The sequence below is a fragment of the Aquarana catesbeiana genome, linkage group LG04 (assembly GCF_042186555.1).
Source record: "Aquarana catesbeiana isolate 2022-GZ linkage group LG04, ASM4218655v1, whole genome shotgun sequence".
Classification (NCBI taxonomy): Eukaryota; Metazoa; Chordata; class Amphibia; order Anura; family Ranidae; genus Aquarana; species Aquarana catesbeiana.
In genome coordinates, this window is record NC_133327.1 from 369100239 (window position 1) to 369126255 (window position 26017).

Sequence of the window (26017 nt, forward strand, 5' to 3'; positions counted from 1 at the left end):
AGATGAACTGCAACACAGTACCAGAACCTTTAAGCCGACCTGGCAGTACTTGTGCGATAGGTTAGGTTAAGATGCATCCTCCAATTGAGTCACCAGGCCCCTCTTGAGACACCAGCATTCCGCACGGTCCTCGCCAAAGATGGGTCCTCCCCTGGGTCTTCTCAATTGTCCGGCATCTTCCTGCAGGACAGACAGCACAGGACCATCCCCGCAGCAGTAGGCCCCAGACAGGCTTCTGGGCCTACCTGCACGGCTGCAGCAACGCAGCCCTCCGGCGTGGAGGGCTACGAAGTAGAACTCCCATCACGTACCTTTAGGCCAGGAGGGCCAGCAGGTGAAAGAGAAAGAAAAATGGCATCTGCCCCTTAAGTACTCTCTCCCAGAAGCATAGCAGTGGACCACCTCAGCCGAGTTACCTCTGGGAAAGAAGAGCACTCAATATACTTCAGCTTGTTGCTTTCCAACACCGACCTATGGTGACAACGACACCTACAGGCGACAGTGTGGAACTGCACGCAACACAGCCAGTGCTGGAACAGAGGCTAATTTAGCCATAAATTAACTCTGAACTATGTACAGAACAGATAACCCACTAAATTTACAAATAAGCGAAAATTTGTCAGCGCTACATAGATAAAAAGAATTATCATTTACTTTTTTGGGATAAAGAGATAGGGAATAGATGGTGCATTGAAAAAAATGGTTCTTCATGGTTCTTCACATTACTGCCCTACTTAGTCATTCACTCTGCTGCACATTACATTACTTTAAAAAAAACTTTTGATTTGATCATTTGTACATACATATCCATGTTACTAAGTAGTTTGTAAACTGATGGTGCTTTGTAGAGGGCCACTATACAAAAGTCATATATTTATTATTTTACAGGATAGTGCCAACAGTATGCGCAATCATATACAAAATAAAGGGAGACAGTAGAGTTTCAATGCAATTCAATACAAGAGGGTTCAAAGGGCCCTGTGAGAGCTTACATTCTAAAAGGGAGGGTCAAGTGATACAAAAGATAATAACTGTGAGGGATGAGCTGATGCACATGAAGTAAAAATACAGTTTATTAGGTAGAGGTGGGATAGGCCCTCTTGAAGAGAGAAGTTTTCAGGGATCACCTAAAGTGGGCAGAAGAGGAGATAGCCAAATAAATTGGGGTAGGGAATTCAAGAGGCTGAGAAATGCTCTGGAGAAGTCCTGGAAGCAAGCATGGGGGGAGTTCCCATGTAGCAACAGTACCACAATACCTTTGGATATATTTTAAACATCTGCGGTTATGGTTAGTGCTTTCTAGTTTGGTCAATGATCTCTGACAATGCCATACATCCTTCCTTCCTAACGTGCTTCATTTTTCAGTCTAAAATAGATGGCTATCATATTAATATGAACAAACAAGTGACTGAACTTATCAGTGATGTTCGAAAAGAAGGCGTGGACAACATGATTCTTTTGAGAAAAAAATATGGCTCACTAAAAAATGAGAGTACTTTGAAAGACACATTATCGATGGTAAGTTGCTAACCTCAAGTTTTGTTACATTTACGGAATAATAATGGAAGCTCTTGGGAAACATTTTCAATTCAGGGAACTTCTCTAGTTGCCCAGACACATCAGTGTTCTTTCAGAAGTACAAAGTTGGTAACGTTTTTGAAGTAGAGTATGTCAGTATGCATGACTTCTAATGCCTAATGTACACACGAGCGGAATTTCCGTCAAAAAAAGTTTGATGGGAGCTTTTGGTCGGATATTCCGTCCGTGTGTATGCTCCATCCAACTTTTTCTGTCTAAATTTCTGCCAGCAAAAGATTGAGAGCTGGTTCTCTATTTTTCTGACGGAAATTCCGTTTGTCTATATGCATTTTCAACGCGCAAAAAAACACGCATGCTTGGAAACAATTCGACGCATGCTTGGAAGTATTGAACTTCATTTTCTCAGCTCGTCGTAGTGTTGTACGTCACCGCGTTCTTGACGGTCGAAACTTCAGAGAACTTTTGTGTGACCGTGTGTATGCAAGGCAAGCTTGAGCGGAATTCCGTCCGAAGAACCATCCAAGATTTTTCCAACGGAAATTCCGCTCGTGTGTACGGGGCATTAGAATAAAGATGGAAACCATTTTAAATAGAACATATACTCTAAGAATTCAGATAATATAATAACTTACCTTTTCTCGCCATGCCTTTGATGAAACATGTATTTACAGTGTACCCACCTGTAGACTTAATGTGTATGACATTCAGATTTATTCTGAAATATATGTGCCATTGCTGTACAGGAGTTGATATAGTTGTTTATGCATTAATTAGCATGACAGGCTGCATTCACTACGAGATGAGAACAGCCAGCTACAAGCATTAATCTGCAAATTGAAATCGCTGAATAAATGGAAGATGACAGCCAGAGAAGGAAAGTTACGGGAGAAGCTAGGAAAAGCCGAAACGGTATGTAGTAAGTTTAATTTTGGATATTCAGTCCTTCAGGCTGCTTGCTGTGTTTTTATTATGATGGACAGCAGACTGGAATTTAAAAAAAATAAAAGCATGTCAAGATTTAAATCCTTCCAGGGCTAAAATAATGAATAGCCTAAATAAAACCTAGCACTCAAACTTAACAAAGGTGTACCAATCAACCATGTGACCAGTGCTATTAATGACATGCAAAAACAGGATATTATTAAGCTGACAACTGCATTTCTAGATAGATAAAAAACATCTGTAGTATTTTACTAATTTCTGCCCAAAGGAAGTTTATTATCACCTGAGAGCAGTTTAAAAACGCTTACAATAAGAGGACAAACTGTACCTGGGAGCCATCTAGACCAGTGGTCTCCAAACTGCGGCCCTTTGATTGCCTTCATTTTTTTTTTTTATTATTATTTACATTTATTTTGCTTCCCTTGAGGCATAATTCCTGCCACTGACACCAACAATGGGGCATAATTTCTGCCACTGACACCAACAATGGGGCATAATTCCTTCCGCTGACAAGAAAAATGGGGCACCTCTCAATGATACCAGATCGGCATTGTTTACTCCCACTGGGCGCAGTCTGGTCCCTGTTAATCTGAAGGACAGTAAACTGGCCCTTTCTTTAGAAAGTTTGGAGACCCCTGCTCTAGACTAAGTTACTTGTTCCCCTAAAACAGAGATTTTATTATTGGGTTTCTAATTGTGTTATTCTATCAATCACTCAATTTCTGCTTTTTGTCATTCTACTTGTTTAAAATTGTTTTAGTTATATATCTGAATCTTTTTCCTTAGATGTTAAAGGGGTTGTAAAGGTTCGTGTTTTTTCAACTTAATGCATCCTATGATGACCCCTTTATTCAGTCGGCAGGGACGCGCTGTCTCTCTCTCCATTGGCTCCCGGCTCTTGATTGGATAGATTGATAGCAGCGCAGCCATTGGCTCCCGCTGCTGTCGATCAAATCCAGTGACACGGGCGCTGGGGTGTGGAGCTGAGTCCTGCATTCGGCCTCTATGGATGCCGAATTCTGGACTCGGGAGCGCGCCCGCAAGGTAACCCCCCGGGAGAACACTTCTCCCAGGGGGTTAACTGATGCGGGGAGGAGCCGCGAGAGCCACCGAGGGACCCCACAAGAGCAGGTCCAGGGCCACTCTGTGCAAAACGAGCTGCACAGTGGAGGTAAGTATGATATGTTTGTTATTAAAAAAAAAAAATTACCCTTACAATCACTTTAAGCTTCTACCCTCTATGATGTTGTGTGAGCAGAGTAAAGAACAATATATAATAATTGCCTTTATCTGTATGATCTTTTCTACCACTAAAGGAGGCTGTTCAGGATAAAAAAGAAAGCTTGAAGTTAAAGCTGAGAGTGGAGCAAGAGGTGACCTTGCTACGTCAAGAGCTCGTGGTTGCAAGGAAAGCGTTGTCAAGGACACAAGCTGATGCCAGTAAAGTAAAACAACAGCTGGTCAGACAGGTACACTATTCACATTACTAGCTTATCCTGCTGCTAATATTGTGTAGGGAGAACAGAAAATGGTATTGAATTTTAATTCTTGAGAATTTCCTCTACACGTTTGATTAACCACTTAACCTCCGGAAGATTTACTTCCTTTCCTGACCAGGTCATTTCTTACTATACGGCTCTGTGTTACTTTAACTGACAATTGTGCGGCCGTGCGACACTGTACCAAAATAAATGCATGTACCTTTTTCCCACAAATAAAACTTTCTTTTGGTGGTACTTGATCACCTCTGTGGTTTTTATTTTTTGCAATATAAAAAAAAAAGAAAGACAATTTTGAAAAAAAAAAAACACATTTTTTACTTTCTGCTATAAAGCATAACCTATAAAAAAAATTTAAAAAAATAAAATTTCATCAATTTCATCAATGTGTATCCTGCTATATATTTTTGGTAAAAAAAATCTCATCTAAGTGTATATTGACTGGTTTGTACAAAAGTTATAGCATCTACAAATTATATGGTACTTTTATTTATTTATTTATTTTTGTACTAGTAACGGGGGGCGATTAGCAACTTATAGCAGGGTATTGCAGTGGATATTTGGACACTGACACTTTTTTGGGAACCAGTGACACTAATACAGTAATCAGTGCTAAAAATATGCACTATCACTGTACTAATAAAGAAAACCTGGTGTCCAAAGGCACGGCTAGAAATCCCTAAGGGTCTATTATAGACAGACCAAAAAAATTAAGCATGAAAGGTATAAATTTATTTTCATATAACAAAAATACACATATAAATCAACACATAAAAGCAGTATCTGATACCCAGTTTGTACAATTGTATGAGCTGACCACTGTCCTGGTACGGGGCGGGCTTGTGATGATCAATACAGATATAAAACACCTTACATGTTACGGACTAAATGTCCTTCTTCAGAGGTTAATTTGATTCAGATGGGTACAGATTTTCTATAACAGAGAAAATGTGCAAATAGTACAATATTAGTATGAATGTTATAGCAATTGCAAGATATACAAAAAATCTCTAATCATGTGTGTTCAGCCATGTGTGTGGACTACTTACATAGTAAAATAATCCACATGGAATAGACAATGGTCATACCACTCATGGACAGCAAAAGAGATCCCCTCCAAAGCACAACAAGTTCAGAAAAACAGAAGGCAACCAACTGCAAGGACTCAAGACTGAGGAGCAAACGCTCCTGCTTGAACTGGACCAGTGTACCTGTGTTAGAAATATAAAGCATAGCAAAGTCACTGACAGGGGTATTAAGTGCATTCAATAAGGCACTAAACAATAAGACCTGGTCTTGCTGTCCATGATTGGTATGACCAATCTATCAGTCTATTCCCCAGACTTATTCCATGTAGATTATTTTACTATGTAAGTAGTCCACACACATAGCTGAACACACATAATTAGAGATTTTTTTGTATATCTTGCAATTGCTATAACATTCATACTAATCATTGTATATAAATATTGTACTATTTGCACCTTTTCTCTGTTATAGAAAATCTGTACCCAACTGAACCAAATTAACATCTGAAGAAGGACATTTAGTCCTAACATGTAAGGTGTTTTACATCTGTATTGATCATCACTAGTCCATCCCGCACCAGGACAGTGGTCAGTTCATACAATTGTACAAATTGGGTATCAGATACTGCTTTTATGTGTTGGTTTATATGTGTATTATTGTTATATGAAAATAAATTTATACCTTTTATACTTAATAATTTTTTGGTCTGTCTATAATAGACCCTAATGCCGCTTGCACACGACCGGTTTTGCCTTCGGAATAAACTCTGAAGCTTTCTCCGACGGAATTCCATTCAAGCGGTCTTGCCTACACACGGTCAAACCAAAGTCCGACCGTCCAGAACGCAGTGACATACAACACTTACGGCAGGACTAGAAAAAGGAAGTGCAATAGCCAGTAGCCAATAGCTTCCGTCTCGTACTTGCTTCAGAGCATGCGTCTTTTTTGGTCCATCGGAACAGCATACAGACGAGCGGTTTTCCCGATAGGAATTGGTTCAGTCGTAAATATTTAGAACATGTTCTCTTTCTAAGTCCGTCAGAATTTTTGAAAAAAAAAATCCGATGAGGCATACACACGATCGGAATAGACGATGAAAAGCTTTCGTCGGACTTTTTCTGTCGGACATTCCGCTCTTGTGTACGCGGGTTTAGGGATTTCTAAGTGTGCCTTTGGGCACCAGGTTTTCTTTATTTGCTTTCAATCCAGGTCGGACAGACCAAATTTTTGTGTACACACCTTCCAATCCCTCCCCTCCTTTTATCGCTGTACTAATGACACTGGGAAGGGGGTTAACATTAGGGACGATCAAAGGGTTAACTGTGTGCCTGACCAGTGATTTTCTAAACTTTGGGAGGAGCTTTTACTAGGAGAAGACATGGATTCTAGTCCCTGCCTTGTTTTCATAGGCAGATTGCAGTTCTGTCTCTGTGGCTGATGATCGGCAGGTGCTGGCTGACATTGAGTCTGCGGTACCCGCTGATTGGATCCCACTGTGTGTTATCACAGTGGGAACGAGTCGAGTTGATTACCTCTAGATTTATATGTCTATTCCTGATGGCCATTTGTGGTGTAAAATATATTTATCACCTGTGAATTCCAAGGCTTTGTGTTTAAAATCACTCGCTGTGCTATCTATGAATAGTCCATATAGAGGAATGAACATATTTGGCCACTGTGTGCAGAAGCCCCTGCAAGGCAAAACAGTTAAGCCACCATCACATCCCCATCTCTCATCCACAGGAACATTACATTTACAGACCACGTAATGGTTGCTACTGAATAGGCAGATTAATCCTTGCCCGACCACTGCTTGTATGCCGCTGCACTCACACAGCATCAGTAAAGGAGCCAACATGTAAATGCATGCATTTTCCAGATGGCCACATTTCAGCTTTAGAGCAGAATTCTAGGCAAAGTCGCATCTGTATGCCCCTTAAAGCATAAATAAATCTTCCTATCCTTTGGAGCCAAGATAGCTGCCATCTTAGCTTGTGTTTGATCTGTAGTTGCCATGTTGCTGCACATGTGATTGTGACACCAGCCATTTAATTAGTTCAGTTGAGAGCATATGCAACTCTGACAGTTACCATTTACAGTATGCCCAGGGCTGTCTTTAAAATTAATTGGGCCCTGGGCAAACATTTTCTTGGGACCCCCCATGCAATTTCACCCCCCCCCCATCATTACACAGAACTCCCTCCCCATACTACCCAAATCACCACATAGGACCTCCATTCCCCATACTACCCCCATAATTACAGGACCCCCCTCCCACATCATTACACAGGACCCTTGCCCCCATACTATGCCCATCTCTACACAGGCCTTCTCCCCAATACTACCCCCCATTATTACACAGGGTCCCTCCCCCATAATACCCCCATCATTACACAGCCCCCCTCCATACTACATTGCCACTCATTAACCATTAGCGCGCTGCTGTTTCTGCAGAAAGGAGGGGTATTGCTGAGGGTGGAGAAGCAGGGAGGGGGGTTATTATTGAGGCTGGAAAAGTAGGGAGGGGGGTTATTACTGAGGGTGGAGAAGGGGAGAGGGGGGTTATTATTGAGGGTGGAGAAGCGGAGAGGGGGGGTTATTATTGAGGGTGGAGAAGTGGAGAGGGGGGTTATTTTTGAGGGGGAGAAGCGGAGAGGGGGGTTATTTTTGAGGGCGGAGAAGCGGAGAGGGGGGTTATTATTGAGGGTGGAGAAGCGGAGAGGGGGTTTATTATTGAGAGTGGAGAAGTGGAGAGGGGGGTTATTATTGAGGGTGGAGAAGCGGAGAGGGGGTTATAATTGAGGGTAGAGAATGGGGGAGGAGTTATTATTGAGGGTAGAGAATGGGGGGGGGGTTATTATTGAGGGTAGAGAAGCGGAGAGGGGGGTTATTATTGAAGGTGGAAAAGAGGAGAGGGGGTTATTATTGAGGGTGGAGAAGTAGGGAGGGGGGGTATTGAACCCACAGCTGTGAATCACTGCCCTGCACTACAACACACAGCAGCCCTGCACTCCCCCAAGAAGTTCTGCAGCAGCTGAGATTCCCTGAAAAGTTATCAGAGGTGGTGGGAGGGGGAGCCCGGCTCAGGACAGCACACAGTGTCTCTGAGGGAGACAGTATACTCACTGTGCAGAGCGATGTAGTCCAGCAGCCCGCAGAGGAGGGATGGGAGGGGTGGAATGCAGCATGTCGCTGGGAAGAGACTCAGTCCACTCAGACTGAGATAAGGGGAAGGGGCGGGCCAGTAGAAGAGACACTACAGGGATGTGACTTCACTTAAACCGTGCTGAGCTGGATAGAAAGGAGGAGAAAACAAATGCACTTGCCTTATCGGCGCTTGAGGCCCTCCAACAATGAATGGGCCCTGGGCAGATGCCCCATTTGCCCTGTGTTAAAGATGGTCCTGAGTATGCCTTGAAAATTATGGGTTAAATCGATGGGTTTAGTTCCACTTTAAGAAGGTATCACTGTTCTCATACATGTCCTCATACATACATACCACATCTATGCCACTTAAGAAGATATTGCTGTGCTTTCTTTAATCCTTATATTTTTATTCAGGACATCTAGTATAGCTCTCACTATACTTTTGGTGGCACTACGATTATGAGAGCTGCTGCTGTCATACACAGAAACCACAGTGTTGTTTGTGTGCCCCTCCTCTCCCCTTGACCATTCACAGAACACTTTGTATTCTGTGAAACATTCACAGAATAAAAATCAGTCTGTGAATGGACAAAGGGAGAACAGGGGCACACACACAAAACAGCAGCGTCCGTGTATGTACTGTAGCTGGAAGTATAGCAAGAATTAAAGTGTAAATGTTACAGAACTTACAACTATCCTTAAGGTGGCATACACCTCATGAGGCTTTTTATTTTTACACTGCAGTTTTTTTTCAAACGTATTCCTAGAATTCTGCTTTCGAGCCCAACTTTGGGCTCAGAAACCACTCCATACATAACTTTTTTCCAGGAGTCTTCAGCATGACATCATGTCCTCTTTATCCTGTCTTAGTGGGTGGATCCTGAATGCTAAAGAGAGCAGTACAGCGCTGAAAGGAAGGTGAGCATTGCACCCATAGCTGCATTTTTTTTTTTGGTGACTGATATTTTTATTTATTTGCTTAAGCTGGAGACTACAACCAAATAGCTAAAACAGCTAAAATACATTGATGTGAATCGCCTGCCCATTAAAATAACCGTAAATCCCTTCAATCACTGTAGTTTGCTGTCGCAGCTTCCTGTGTGACCCATTGGGCTTACTGAGCTATGACAACATTATCACATTGCTGAAATTCTCCTGTGATCCTGCCTTGTCTATGCTGTCTAAACATCTCCTAGTCCAATGCTCAGTTCATGAAAATGAGTTAGATTAGCAAAATTCTACAATGCAAAAGAGCACAAATTGCTTTTAGAGTAAGCCGGTATATGATACTGTTGGAAAAAAAAATACATCTTAAGCAGTGATACTTAAACAATTTAAAGCGAAAAATATTTTTTTTTCCTTTCTTTTAAAAAGAAAATACCTGTTAATTCTGCCAGAAATCAGGGAAGATGGTTATAGAGATGAGGGGAATAGGGATAGATGAGGATGTAATGTATCAGAAATTAAAGAGTAACTCCACTTTTGTTGAGAAATAAACATTCTCCTCTGGTTGATCTATGTACATTGAAAGCATTTTACCAAACTTTGTTGCAGATTCCTACCTTTTGTTATTCTGAAGAAATAGTTGTTTTTCTGTGTCTGTGCACAGAGTGAATCTGTATAGGAGTGATTTTATAATGATCAATTAGCTGCTGCACTTGCAAAGCTCTAATGAGGAAAGCTGCAGGGTATGCATCCCCTTAGACGTAATTTTCCTTTGGGAGTAATGACAATTTTGTTGCAGGGGATGCTCAAATTCTGATTTGTATCTTAGCACAGTCTTCTGGGAAAATCAATAAGGCCAATCACACAAGCAGGAAATTTTTTCTGGGGGGCGTTCTGTACACCATTTGTATACAGAATGCCTCTAAGTAGACATGTTGCATTGCATTTTACAGAAAATTACAGCGCTGCAGATTGAAAAGGAAAGGTGATTTTTAATAACATTCAATTTCAATATGACGTGTGTCGCAATTGTACAGTGCCTTGCAAAAGTATTCACCCCCTTGGCTTTTTACCTATTTTGTTACAGCCTTTAGTTAAATTTTTTTTATACTGAGTTATATGTGATGGATCAGAACACAATAGTCTAAGTTAGTGAAGTAAAATTAGAAAAATATATACATAAAACTATTTTTCAGAAATAAAAAAATGATAATTGGCATGTGCGTATGTATTCACTCCCTTTGTTATGAAGCCCAAAAAAAGCTCTGGTGCAACCAATTACCTTCAGAAGTCACATAATTAGTGAAATAATGTCCACCTGTGTGCAATCTAAGTGTCACATGATCTGTCATTACATATACACACCTTTATGAATGACCCCAGAGGCTGCAACACCTAAGCAAGAGGCACCACTAACCAAACACTGCCATGAAGACCAAGAAACTCGCCAAACAAGTAAGGGACAATGTTGTTGAGAAGTACAAGTCAGGATTAGGTTATAAAAAAAATATCCAAATCTTTGATGATCCCTAGGAGCACCATCAAATCTATCATAACCAAATGTAAAGAACATGGCACAATAGCAAACCTGCCAAGAGACGACCGCACACCAAAACTCATGGACCGGGCAAGGAGGACCAAAGGTAACCCTGGAGGAGCTGCAGAGTTCCACAGCAGAGACTGGAGTATCTGTACATAGGACGACAATAAGCTGTACGCTCCATAGAGCTTTATGGCAAAGTGGCCAGAAGAAAGCCATTACTTTCAGCAAAAAACAAAATGGCCCATTTTGAGTTTGTGAAAAAAGGCATGTGGGAGACTCTCAAAATGTATGGAGGAAGGTGCTCTGGTCTGATGAGATTAAATTTAACTTTTTGGCCATCAAAGAAAACGCTATGTCTGGCGCAAACCCAACATATCACATTACCCAAAGAACACCATCCCCACAGTGAAACATGGTGGTGGCAGCATCATGGTGTGGGGATGTTTTTCAGCAGTCGGGACTGGGAAACTGGTCAGAGTTGAGGGAAAGATGGATGGTGCTAAATACAGGGATATTCTTGAGCAAAACCTGTACCATTCTGTGTGTGATTTGAGGCTAGGACGGAGGTTCACCTTCCAGCAGGACAATGACCCCAAACACACTGCTGAAACAACACTTGAGTGGTTTAAGGGGAAACGTGTAAATGTGTTTGAATGGCCTAGTCAAAGCCCAGACCTCAATCCAATAGAAAATCTGTGGTCAGACTTAAAGATTGCTGTTCACAAGCGCAAATCATCCAACTTGAAGGAGCTGGAGCAGTTTTGCAAGGAGGAATGAGCAAAAATCCCAGTGGTAAGATGAGGCAAGCTCATAGAGACTTATCCAAAGCAACTTGGAGCTGTGATAGCTGAAAAAGGTGGCTCTACAAAGTACTGACTTTAGGGGGGCGAATAGTTATGCACATTGACTTTTTCTGTTATTTTGTCCTATTTGTTGTTTGTTTCACAATAAAAAAAACATCTTTAAAGTTGTGGCCATGTTCTGTAAATTAAATGATGCAAATCCTCAAACATTCCATGTTAATTCCAGGTTGTGAGGCAACAAAACACAAAAAATGCCAAGGGGGTGAATACTTTTGCAAGGCACTGTATATGCTGTATTATTTTTTTCGTTATTTGCTATTTTTTTTTCCCCACAAAAGTGGAGTTACCCTTTAAGTAGGCAGGGCTGACACCATATGCTTAGGATTTCAGAACTGAAAAGTCACTGTGTTGTCAGCTGAAGGAGCAAGGTAGGCACACACTGTATTTCTGGCACATCAACAGTTATTTTCCTGTACTTGCAGTGTGTTTAAAGCAGGTTTCTTCTGCAATAAAGAGCTTGCCTGTATGATTTTTTTTTTTTAGTTCCATTTTGTTTGGGTACAGCGTCGCACTACTGTGCAATTGTCAGTTAAAGTAACGCAGTGCCGCATCGCAAAAAATGGCCTGGTCAGGAAGTGGTTAAATCCTTCCGGGGCTGAAGTGGTTAAAGAGATAAAACATGGGAAACAATCATGTATTGCAGAGATGTACTAAATATGTTTTTTTTTATTTTGCTTTGGCATTTAAAACCACCCTTCTCACTAAATTCTGTTTCAAGCTTGCTTGCAGCTGCATAGTGTATTCACTGCAATGCTATATGCAATAAAAGGAACATGCTAAAAATTAGGTTTACAAATATATATATATAGGGCTACATGAGTCAAAAAATGCAAAAAGTAACATCTGGCCTCGTGTACAAACATTATCTTTTTACAGAAACAACTGCTGGATGAGTCTGAGTATAGACACTTACAAGAGGCAAGAAGCAGACAGCAGCTTGACAGTGTTATGTCCGCCAGCATGGATAAACTACTAGTGGACATTGGCGATAAAGAGCAGAAGCTGCGCTCACTTACTGAAGAAGCGGACAGATCAACTAAAATGAGTCAGATTCAGCAAAGTAAAGTTAAAAAAGAAGTAAAGCAGGTAAAGACCGCATATGTGTATTTTATGTTTAATAAAGGTTATTGTGCAAACGTGACGGTGCACGCTAGTAACAATTTAAAATTTAAATGGGTGATCTAAAGTGCATAGATAACCTGATACACATCTAAATATATCAAAGTTAGAATAATTGTGAAGATATCAAACTAACAGTATACATGTGCAATATTGAGATAATGATATCAGGTGATTAAACCAATGTATACCATACAAATAAATGCAGTGATGTCAAGTAATTAAACCATTAGGTATCGTTAGGTGCCTAGACTTTATACCTGCTAGCAGCTTGCTTTCTTTTAAAAGAAAAAGTCACTTTAAATCGATACTAGGATATCTGTATCATGATGAAGTGGCACATTCATAAGGCTAAGACAAAGATGGCGCCATCATATGAAATAAATGAAAATAAAAATAAAAGTAGGACCATCTACCCCTTTAAGTGTATAACACTTCCAACATAAAAAAAATCAAACAATTAGACGCTTGTCCTTCTGTATGAATTATACACAATATCTAGTGATGTTGGTAGATTCAATGCATCTATAAATGTGGTGTAAAGTCCAACTGTACTGAATAAAGGGAAGTCCACAATCACCGTGATCTTGCAAAATCAAGTATAAAGTGATAATTTCTTCTTTATATTTAAAAAAGTGCTTCTCCATGTGCCTAGGCAAAATGTACACTCACCAGATGGTTGCGGCCGACAAAGCAACCAACAAGCCTTATGTGTTAGATCCTGAGCATGGGATTCCAGGTCTTCTCCATAGGAGCCCAAATGCCAACCTGCTTCTGGATGTCACTAGTATGAATTCTTATTCACTCAGTTAGAGTAAAAAAGAGAACCCAGAGATAATTTCATAGTGTAGTCAGTGACTGTGAGCTTCCTGATTCCTACTCATTGTGCATGAAATGTACAGGATTAACACATAAGGCCTGTTGGCTGTTATGTCAACCTTCTGGTGAGTGTACATTTCACCTGGGGACATGGAAAAGTACTTTTTTAAATATAAAGAAGAAATTATCACTTTACACTTGATTTTGCAAGATCACGATGATTGTGGACTTTCCTTTATTAAATATAGTGGTACTTTACACCACATTTCTAGATGTGTTGAATCTATCAACATAACTGGATATTGTGTATAATTCATACAGAAGGACTAGCGCCTATTCATATAATTTTTTACATCCATAAGGCTGTGTGCTTTATCATCAGTAAAAGATGAACTCTTATCTTGGCCGATTCACTCTGTGCAGGTCCTAACAACCTGCACCGTGAAAAGCTGCACAGGCAGGAGGGTTTCTGCACACTTGCCAGCAGCAAACTAAGAGCCCTTTCACACTAACAGCGCAGCCATGTTAGCGGTAAAGCGTCGCTAGTTTTAGTGGCGCTTTATCAACGTTTTAGCTGCGCTTTTTGGTTGCTGGCGGGGCGCTTTTAACCCTTGCTAGCGGTCGAAGAAAGGGTTAATAGCGCCCCTGTAGCGCCGCTGCCGAAAAGCTTTGCAGGCGATTCGGCAGTGTTGCCCATTGATTTCAATGGGCAGGGGCGATGGAGGAGCAACGTATACATCGCTTCTCCACCGCTACTCCACCGCTCCAAAGATGCTGCTTACAGGACTTTTTTTAATGTCCTGCCAGCGCAGCGCCCCAGTGTGAAAGCACTCGGGCTTTCACATTGGGGTGGCAGGGGAGGTGTTTTTCAGGTTCTTTACAGGTGCTATCTTTAGCCCTTTAGCGCCTGAAAAATGCCTCAGTGTGAAAGGGCTCTTAAGGAAACTAGGAATTGACCTGTTCACAAATAAACCAATTTACCTGCGTTATATTAGAAAAGAAAAGAATAGAAAGTAAAAAAAATGGATTTGAAAAAACAACAGAATAGAATGGATTAGAAAAAATATAACCATCATCCAAAATTCATTTCTCAGAATAAATTCAATTTCGAATGGAATTCGATTCAAATGCAATTCGAATGGAATTCGGAAAATTTAAATCAATTTGAATAAACAGAACTAATTAAACAAATTTAACTAAACAAATTTATGTAAATAACAAATCAAAAAGAAACAAAATGTTTCTTTCTGCACGTCTAGTCGGGGGAACCCAATAATTATTAGAGGTGCCCATCCCTATCACTTAGATGGGTGTCACCACAAATGTACCGATAATACAAAAAATAAACCGTGGAAAACATGATACCAACTAAAGTTACCCAATAAGAGGTAGCTCTAGTTGGTGGTGTGTTTTCCAAATTATTTTTTCCTTTTGTTGTATTAGAAGGTGCAGTTACCCTTTAAGAAGAAATGTTGTGTTAGAAAAATACAGCCGTCTTTCAAACATGGGAAACACATACAATTTGCTGCATATAGTGTCTGTGCTAGAAAGTGGACCAAGAACCCAGTTTTACAAAAGACAATTTTAGAAACGAAAGGGAATATTTTTAAAGCATTGAATGTAACCTTCACCAAACATTCATTGGTGGAGTCAAAAACAGTGATTTAAAACACATGCACCAAGAAGTATCAACTGCAGTCAATGTTTGGTGAATGTCAGCTTCACTTTATTATAAATTTGACCCTAAGCTATGGAGCTGCCATAACTAATGATATTTGAATTAATATTCTAGATAAAATCACAGCTCGTACAGGAAAGAACCCTAAAATGTGAAGCTTTCCAGCGCGTGGATGAGTTGCAAACCCAAGTATATGAGATGGAAGTTGGCAGTTCTTTGAGAAACACACCCGTAGGTAAGAGCAACCTGAGGATATTAAAATCAAAAGCAAGTCTACCTTCAACAGATGTTTGTGTTATGGGTCAGTGTTGGCCAACTGAATCTCCACTGGCTTCATATTGCTCTAGGAAGTCTAGTAGTAAGCTTTACCTACCACAGAATCTCACTTCTTCTACTGTATCAGAGAGATTTTTTTTACACATCTTGCATGCATTCTGTAAAATGAATGAGAGATATAGAATATCTAGATGCAACAAAGAGGAGGACTAGCATTTCAGAAAAAAGACAACAGTTGGCCATTATCTATACCATCAAAATTTAAAAAAAAGTTGTGATTTAGCTTTAGCATACCAGCTTCTGCACCCAAGAAGGAGGAAGAAGAGTTATGTTATCTTACATAGCAACCGAAACTGTAACTTTGGGCCAGGTGCCACCTATAATCTTATAGTAGGTCTTGGTTGTTTCCATCCTATAGTCAGTATGGCTTAGTACAGTGTTTACCAAACCTGTCATTATGTCCAATCATTAGTTCATGTTTTAGGCCTGCTTCACACTAGTGTGATTTCAGATGTGACTTGAGCTGCACAGAATCGCACGACAGTGGAAATCACATTGTTTTTTTATAATGCCCATTCACATCAATGTAAATCAGCTCAGAGTGATTTTGGAAAAGTTCCCCCAGTTAGGATGCTGGCACCTGGACCCAAAGACCGGCAAAGAGCCGGGCCGGGTGAGGACATCGCCGGATCCTGGGACAGGTAAGTGTGTGCTTTTTAAAAGTCAGCAGCTACAGTATTTGTTTACAGGGTGAAGAACATCTTTAAGGGCGCATTTACACTAGCTTCACCCCCTGAAGAGCAATCTGTGGTGGATTGCTGTTCGGAGGACATTTGAGTGATGGTGATGTCACCTCCTCACTGCCTATTTTATCCCCTAAAAATCCTGCTCCGCAACCAGGTGCACTGCATGCAGTTGCAGCATGGCACGTTTCACTTGAATGGGTCAGAGTCGACGGATGGTATGAATGCAGCAGGGATAGTCTTTGCTGCACCACGATGTGAAGCATTTGCAACTTGGGGGAGACAGCTGGGGTTAGCTACCACCTGCTGTTACTGTCCCCCAAACTCAAGTTTATCCTCATGATACATCACAGGAAGAACCATCATGGCTAACAGAGGACAGAAAATGTAACATTAATAAGTCACCGGGACCAGATGGCTTGCACCTAAGGGTCCTAAGGGAACTTAGTCAAGTAATTGCCAGACCATTGTTCCTAATTTTTACTGACAGTCTACTAATGGGAATGGTACCAGCTGATTGGAAAAAAGCCAATGTAGCACAAATATTTAAAAAAGGGCTAAGATACGTCCCTGGGAATTACAGACCAGTTAGCCTAACATCAATAGTCTGCAAGCTCCTGGAGGGGATGATAAGGGACAAAGAAAACGGTATCTTTAGCAGTAATCAGCATGGATTCATGAAGAATCGTTCTTGCCAAGCCAATGTATTAACCTTCTATGAGGAGGTGAGCTGCCATCTAGATAAAGGAAGGCCCGTAGACGTGGTGTATCTGGACTTTGCAAAAACATTTGACACAGTTCCCCATAAACGTTTACTGTACAAAGTGAGGTCCGTTGGCATGGACCACAGGGTGAGTACATGGATTGAAAACCGGCTACGAGGGCGAGTTTAGAGGGTAGTGATAAATGGGGAGTACTCGGAATGGTCAGGGGTGGAAAGTAGGGTCCCCCAGGGATCTGTACCTGGACCAATCCTATTTACTGTATTTATCAGCGCATAACACGCACATTCATTTTTAGATGGAAGTTTCAGGAAAAAAACTTAAATTTTAAATAAGGAACTTTGAAGCAAAATAAGGGCCAGTGCCCATCTGTAGCCTCACCATTGCCATCAATGCAGCCTGATCAATACCCATCTGCTGCCTCACAAGTTCCATCAATGCAGCCTTATGAGTCCACATCAATGCAGCCTCACCATTGCCATCAATGCAGCAGCCTCACCATTGCCATCAATGCAGCAGCCTCACCATTGCCATCAGTGCAGCCTGATCAATGCCCATCTGCAGCCTAGAGGGGACAGGGAGGGGGGCAGGATGAGCACCGACTGATTACATACAATGAGAATCTCCTATGATAGACAGAACAGTGGTCCAATGGTGGCCCAGGAGACGGGACTTCCTATTACAGAGGCCGCCAAGTAAACAGGAGATTCTCACTGTATGTAATCTAACGGCGCTCATCCCACCCCCCTCCCTGTCCCCTCCAAGGCAGCTAAAATTGAAGTATTGGTGTATAACAAAAAAAAAAAAAGTGAGTGTTATAGGCAAATAAATACAGTAATTTGTTCATAAATGACCTGGAGGATGGGATAAACAGTTCAATCTCTGTATTTGCACACGATACTAAGCTAAACAGGGCAATAACGTCCCCGCAGGATGTGGAAACCTTGCAAGAAGGTCTGAACAAGTTAATGGGGTGGGCAGCTACATGGCAAATGAGGTTTAATGTGAAAAAATGTAAAATAATGCATTTGTGTGGCAAAAATATGAATGCAATCTATATACTGGGGGGAGAACCTCTGGGGGAATCTAGCATGGAAAAGGACCTGGGGGTCCTAGTAGATGATAGGCTCAGCAATGGCATGCAATGCCAAGCTGCTACTAACAAAGCAAATAGAATAGTGGCATGTATTCAAAAGGGGATTAACTCAAGAGATAAAGTGATAATTCTCCCACTCTACAAGACTCTGGTCCGGCCTCACCTGGAGTATGCTGTCCAGTTCTGGCCACCAGTCCTCAGGAAAGATGTACTGGAAATGGAGCGAGTACAGAGAAGGGTAACAAAGCTAATAAAGGGTCTGGAGGATATTAGTTATGAGGAAAGGTTGCGCGCACTGAACTTATTCTCTCTGGAGAAGAGACGCTTGAGAGGGGATATGATTTAAATTTACAAATACCACACTGGTGACCCCACAATAGGGATAAAGCTTTTCCACGGAAGGGAGTTTAATAAGACACGTGGCCACTCATTAAAATTAGAAGAAATTAGATTTAACCTTAAACTGCGTAGAGGGTTCTTTACTGTAAGAGCGGTAAGGATGTGAAATTCCCTTCCACAGGCGGTGGTTTCAGCGGGGGGCATCGATAGTTTCAAAAAACTATTAGATAAGCACCTGAACGACTGTAACATACAGGGATATACAATGTAATACTGATATATAATCACACACATAGGTTGGACTTGATGGACTTGTGTCTTTTTTCAACCTCACCTACTATGTAAAGTGTAACAAGTGTTAACTGGGACTTAGGTTGCCATACATGGCTCAAATTTCAGATGATTTATACAGAATCAGTAGAGATTTCAGCCATGGATGCGCCCCTGCTGACCCAGCCCAGCTCAGCAAAAGTCATTTAACTTCCCTGGCGGTAATCCTGAGTGTGGATCAGGGTTAGTTTTCAGTACCAAAAGCAGCCAAGCTCGGGGTTACACTGTAGTGTTCCTGTAGTGTCACTTACCTTGTCCCTACGATTCCCTGATGTCCTCCCACTGTGTCCTCCAGCTGATGCCGGCATCTGTCTTCCGGGTTCCCTTCCGGGTGGGAAATTCCAAAAAGTAAACAAAACATGACATACACACCATACATTGTAATCTGTTAGGATTACATTACTGTATCAAACCATTTCACCTCAGTTTTGTCCCTAGTGCTTTGTCCAGTGCAATGCCTGCACTTTTATATTAAATATACTGTTCTTTCTGCTTGGAAACTTGAGAACGTCCATGGCATCCAAAAAGCGTCCTTTTAGCTCAATAGCGGCTTTAGACCAGCTAGAAAACAGCTATAATAAATTAGAATCACTTGCAGAAATGAGTGAAATTCGCCATCAGACACTCAAAGTGACGACAGTGACGATTCTGTGACTGAGCTCAGTGATGTGTGAACTTGGTACTCTATTGACTTATTGACTGTGGTATGGATCAGGCAGCGCGTCCAAGATTCCCATTTACTGGAGCATCTGGTATGAAAGTAGATGTTGGACACGACAACCCCTTGGCATACCTACAATTATTTCTGACCGATGAGGTTATTAAATAAATAGTTACTGAGACAAACCAGTACAAAGAGCAAGAATTAGCTACTCTGCATCAGAAGTTTCTAAGAAGCAGAAAGTGGGAACCAGTGACCAAAGATGACATTTGATAATTTCTGGGCCTAATAATACTTCAGGGAGTGGTGGGGAAACCCCTGCAGAAGTGGTATTGATCAACTAATAAATTACTTGCCACTCCATTCTTTGGCATGGTCATGTCAGAGTACAGATTTTTCCTGATCATGAAATATTTACACTTCGAAAACAACAAAGAATTTGATGAAACTACTTATCCTGCACCAAAACTAAAGAAAATTTGGGAAGTATCTCAAATGATTCTAAAGATTTTCCAACTGAGCTATGTGCCAGAAAGAGATATCAGCATAGATGAAAGTCTAATGGTCTACAAGGGAAGGCTCAGCTGGGTACAATACATTGCATCAAAGAGAGCATGATTTGGCATAAAATCCTACATGCTATGCGAATCGTCAACTGACTACATTTGGAATTCAGTCATATACACTGGAAAAGTTCAATCCAAAATACAGCAACTATGGAATGGCAACATCTTCGTTCTTTCACTCATTCAGCCATTGCTAAATCAGGGTATTGCGTAACAACCGACAACTTTTATATGTCTCCTAAACTTAATGAGTTTCTTCTGCAAAACAAAACAGATACCTATGGAACCATTAGGGCTAACCGTCGTGACATGCCGCTAATGTTTGGCAATAGGAAGCTGAAGACTGGAGAAATGGTTGCCTGGCAGAAAGGCAAAATGATGGCACTGCGATGGCGTGACAAGAAAGATGTGTGCCTAATGAGTACAGTTCATAATACCTCCACTGTTATGGTACGCAAGAAAAGTGGCAAAGAAATCATGAAGCGTAGTGACTACAATAACACCATGGGAGGTGTCGACAGAGCCGTCAAAGCAATGACATCCTACCCAGCAATGAGAAAACAACAAAAGAAGTACTACAAGAAGATCTTCGTGCATCTTCTCGAGCAATGCTTGTGGAATGCCTACATGCTGCTCAAAAAAAAGTGGCAAGCCTGTGATTCATTCTGACTTCATTTGGAAAGTTGCCGAATGTATCTTTGTGAACCACCAAACACCATCAATGGCTGTGAATAGAGCTGGATGTCGTGCTATTGGCATTGTCAACCCGGAACACCTGACTGGTCATCATTTCATGGACCAACCGAGAAAAAAGTCAGCACCTACAAGGATGTGTGTGGTTGTTGCTCGAAGCGAGATGGCAGAGGAAAGAAAATCAGAAAGGAAACCAGGTTCCATTGTCCTGATTGTGACGTCGGACTTTCTGCAGTCCCATGTTTCAAAATTTTTCATACCCGGGATGTTTAAACCAATATGCAGTGTCTAGTATTACAGTGACTAGTAATATTGCACCCTTGTTTGGACAAATTTCAGTGTTTTTTGTGTGATTACATTATTGAAATAAATGTATTATTATTAAATTATTATGTTTTTGAATTATTTATAGTTATTTATTATATTATAATTTATGATTTTGTGTTTCAAACTTTATCATACCCGGGATGTCTACTAGACTCTTGTTTGGACAGATTTAAGTGAGTTATTCCTAAGAATTACAGGCCTACATGCAAAACAATGTACTGCTTTGACATTCAAAAATACTGACATAATCAGACCGCCAGGGAGGTTAAACAATTGAGTTTTGTTGAAGAAGCCCAGACACCTCCTGTATGCAGTCAGAGGTAGGCACTGTTCAGGTATTCTATCAGCCGCTGGAGCCTTCTGTTAGAATACAATAACCCAGCAAGGAGACTCGTCCATCTGTGCTGTTGAGCGAAAACAAATCTTTAGACCCCTTTCACACTGGAGGTGTTTTTCAGGTGCTTTAGCGCTAAGAATAGCGCCTGTAAAGCGCCTGAAAAAAGCCTCATCTGCAATCCCAGTGTGAAAGCCAGAGAGCTTTCACACTGGGGTGCTGCGCTGGCAGGATGTCAAAAAAGTCCTGCAAGCAGCCTCTTTGAGGCACTTTAGGAGCACCACCGAAGCGCCTCAGCGCTTTTAACCCTTTATTCGGCTGCTAGTGGGGGTTAAAAGCGCCCTGCTAGCGCCGCAAAAACAACTGTAAAGCGACACTAAAACCAGCGGCACTTTACCGCCGACGCCCCCGTGCTGGCAGTGTGAAAGGGCTCTTAAGTATCTGGCCAGCATTGAAATTTTTTGTGGCTGCCTAATTGGAAACCTGCACATTATAATGCCTATTTCTGATCTAGTGCTAATACAGGAAAGGCATAAAGGCTGCATTCACACCTGAGCGTAGCATCTTTTAACCTCCCTGGCGGTATGATTATTTCAGATTTTAGGTGCTGAAAGCGGTACAATTATTTTGCACAGAAATTTGGCGTTTTATATTGTAGGCCTGTAATTCTTAGGAATAGTTCACTTAAATCTGTCCAAACAAGAGTCTAGTAGACATCCCGGGTATGATAAAGTTTGAAAAACGAAATAAAAAAATTATAATATAATAAATAACTATAAATAATTAAAACACATAATAATATAATAATAATAAAAATTATATAATAATGTAATCAAATCAAAAACACTGAAATTTGCTCGGTTCCAGAATTTTAGCTTTTATTACTTTTAGTGTTTGATGACGGATCTCCCCACAAATCACTATCGCTCAATTCTGCAAGTGATTATAATTTATTATCGCTTTTTTCTAGCTGGTCTAAAACCACTTTTGATGTAAAGAGACAGTTTTGGTTGCTATGGACAATCTCCAGTTTCCAGGCAGAAAGAACAGTTTTATATATATAAAACTGCATGCAGGACACTGAGCAGACCACTAGGGACAAAGGGGATGTGTAGTTATTTGATACAGTACTGTAATCTGTAAGATTACAGTATGCTGTATCTATACTGTGTGTTTCACTTTTGAATTTACCGCCGAACTCCGTCCCCGTGCGTCGCAACGCTCGCAGGGAACGGAGCTCGGCACTGTGAATCGAGCGAGACACAGCGGCTCGCCGATCACAGCGAGGAGACATCGCAGGATCCAGGAGACAAGGTAAGTAACCTCTATATGGATCCTGCGATGCAAGCCCGAGTCTGGCTCGGGGATACCGCTTTTGGTATGTAAAATCCACCCCGAGCCAGACTCAGGAATACCGCCAGGGGGGTTAATGTGTTTTTATGAGCAATTTTGGCGCGTTTTTATGCGTGACTTGCGCATTTCTATGCAACATTTTTGAGCTTTGGTGTTTTTTATTGGCCAGTGGAGAAAACTATCATCTGTTGCATCATGTGTTGCTAGGTATTTCAGCTTTTTAGCTTTTCCATTAGCTTTTATTTCCTTTTTTGTTATTATTATTCATTTATTAATATATTTAGAGGGGTTAGAGTTAAGGTTGGGGTTAGGATTAGGAGTTGAGGATAGGATTAGGGGTTAGGGTATCACACACTGTACCTTGGTTGGAGGCCGAGTTGACGAAAGGGCTTCGCTTGTGGCTCTGGTCCGAACACCCCTGAATGAGGTGACAGAGGTACAAGGCTCAAAGAAGCACAGGTGAAGCACATCTTGATAGGATGTGACTGCCACAGTCAGGGACGTAGCCATGGTGAGCCAGGGTCATACACGGTAAGACAACAGGGTGGTGAGGAGGCGCCTATGTGTCAGTGCACGCTAGATATTAGCCTGAGCTTGTCTGTGTGCTGGTACATGTGCACAAGCATTAGCTGTATGGGAATGAGCAGTAGCTGCAGAAGAATTAGCATTACATGCAGAAGCATTAGCTGCAGAAGAATTTGCATTAGCTGTATGAGAATTAGTATTAGCTGAACTAGCTTCCTGACATAGGGTTATTTATTATTATTATTTTTTTTGTTAGGGTGTTAATACTACTACTACTACTACTACTAATAATAATAATAATATAAATTAATACATAAATGTAAAATAAATACACAAATAAATAAAAATAAAATTAAATAAATAATAAATAAATTCAATAAATGAATACTCAGTAATGGTAAATAAATAATTAACCCCTAACCCTTAAAAAAATTAAATAAAAAAATAATAATAAATACCTAAACACCCTAACCCTGACACAAAATAAATACATCTATTATTATCATTTTTATTATTAATAATATTTTTTTTTTCTCTTCCGTTTTGGAGATTCGAGCTTTCCCTTTTAATATATTTCTATTGAAATATACTAAAACGGAAAGCTTGAAGCTCCAAAACGTTGGAAGATAAAAAAAAATCAATTATTATTATTAAGTTTCAAGCTTTAGGCCCCATACAGACTATTCGATTTTCTGCAGATTTTGTCTTCAGATTTACCAAAACCATGTAGTGCAAGGGCCTGCCTGATTGCATACAATTTTAAACTCCTAAGGTTTGATATGGTTTTGGTAAATCTGAAGACAAAAATCTGCAGAAAATCTAATAGTGTGTATGGGGCCTTAAGCTACAAAACGCTGAGGTGTGTATGGGGCCTGGAAGTTTGATTTGCCTTAATGTTTTTTTTGAATCTTTCTTTAGGAATGAGAAAGACATCAGCTTCAATCCAGCCCCATAAAATCAGAAGTTATTCTGCAGGTAATATGAATAACCTAATTTGAAAAGCCAGTGTAGAACTATGTATCCTGCCTGACACAACCCTTTTTTTGATTCCTGTTTGCATTTCTGCTGGACTTCAGAACACTTCCCCCTCTCCTTATCACCGTAACATATGGGAAAGGTGTTCTGTAATTTGGCTGACAACAATGATTGGGATTTCATTTCAGCAAAGGTGGAGTTGTCAGCTAAAAACAGGAAGTAAGCATACCTCCCAACATTTTGAGATGGGAATGAGGGACACCTACTAGCAAATGTATGTAGGCATAGGCCACGCCCCCCTGCCACACCCCCTTAAAGGGGAATTAACCCCAAAAAAAGGTTAATTAAATCCACAAGTGCTTTTTTTTACCACTATTACTCATTTATATTGGCTTATAAAATGTACAAATGCAGCAATTTAGAAATTGGATGAAAGGTTTAGCACTGGGAAACACTTTTTGAAAGATAAAACATGCATTTTATATACAACTATATAGATCAGACCAAAATGAGGGACAAATGAGGGAGGACGAGGGACAGAGGGACATTGCTCCATTCAGGGACAGTCCCTCGAAATCAGGGACAGTTGGGAGATATGAGTTAGAATTTGACTGTATTTCTGGCAGAATCAGGTGATGTTTCTGTACTTGCCGTATTTTAAAGAGAGAAGACATGGGGAGGTGTTCCTACAGTGGTAAAAGGGGTTAATTTGAAGAATTGTTAGCAATTTATATTTGATACCTGACTGCATATATGCCATTGTAAATCCATTATTATTTGTAATACTTTAGTTACTTCTGCTGCACCTCTGCATTTCAACCGAGAAGCATGGGATATCGTCCAATATGTTCCACGAACTGAAACCCGAGCAAGCACCCACAGAGAGATGAGACTCCAGAGGCCTAAAACTGTAAGAACTAGTAGAATTATTGTTACTGAGATACTAAAAATACAACAGACAATTATTAATGATTTTCAGTGTAGGCAGCTTGGCACGGCTTTGTGCAGAGTGCTGATCCCAGCACAGGATGACCTGTTGTGGTTAGCACTTTGCAAGAGAAAATGCACAATGCAAGGGAATTTTCCCCAAAAGTTAGGGAATGTGCTGAAATTTCACCTTGCAAAAAATACCCAAGGAAAATTAAGATAAAACTAAAAAAAAAAAAATCTGCATTTTCGCTTAAACATGACTGGATTATGGAGGTCAATTGAGCCTCACAATCATTTACTAAGCTCTGGAGAAAATGCCATTGAAGTGCGACTTCCCTTGCACAGTCAATTCACCTTTAGTAATGCAACCTCGCCTTATCTTTAAAGATTAGCCCAAATTATGTTATGCAAACTGCTTAGGCAAAATGTGCTTGAAAAAAAAAATGGTTATGTTTTCTTGCAAAACCATGTGATCCCCATGCCAGAGCTAACATGAGTTTTTTTTTTTTTTTTTTTTTATACTATAGGAGCAAGATGGGAGCGTCACATTCATTTGTATATAACATATTTTATGGACTGTACAAACTAGTGTGGCACTCGCATCTTTTACATTTCTTTCAGAGCTAACATGGTGACCAGTGGCTTTGTTAATAAACAAAGCCAGGCCTAACTAGTCATTTGTCACCTGAACTGATTGTGAATAATGTTTTAATCAAGTGATGTGCTTTGTTTAGTAACAAAGTGAAACATTTTTGTTAAAGTTTGTAAACAAAAAAAAAAAGTCATGACCCTCAGGAGCCATTTAAAGGCCATTGCACCTTTATGCATTTAATCAATGGCCAAATCCAATAAATTATCCCTTTGAAATGTCAAAGGTATAACAACTTTCAGTTTCACTCATCACCCCATGTTTCGGGTTTGCTGCAAAGAAAATCTCTAGTATTGCTAAAAAAAAAAAAAAAAGATATATACCGTATATATATATATATATATATATATTACAGTGTGTGTGTATATACAATGC

The 26017-nt window shown here is 40.5% G+C and overlaps 1 protein-coding gene across 2 annotated transcripts in view; it reads left to right on the plus strand.

Annotated features, from left to right (window-relative positions):
• Positions 1–26017, plus strand: part of LOC141140175 (uncharacterized) — a 323779-nt gene that overhangs the window by 292493 nt on the left and 5269 nt on the right. For both annotated transcript variants that reach the window (XM_073627054.1, XM_073627053.1), the window contains exons 41-47: positions 1366–1518; positions 2314–2448; positions 3798–3950; positions 12384–12593; positions 15238–15358; positions 24007–24063; positions 24855–24973. In XM_073627054.1, coding sequence (XP_073483155.1) covers positions 1366–1518; positions 2314–2448; positions 3798–3950; positions 12384–12593; positions 15238–15358; positions 24007–24063; positions 24855–24973 — 948 coding nt within the window. The remainder of the gene's footprint in view (positions 1–1365; positions 1519–2313; positions 2449–3797; positions 3951–12383; positions 12594–15237; positions 15359–24006; positions 24064–24854; positions 24974–26017) is intronic.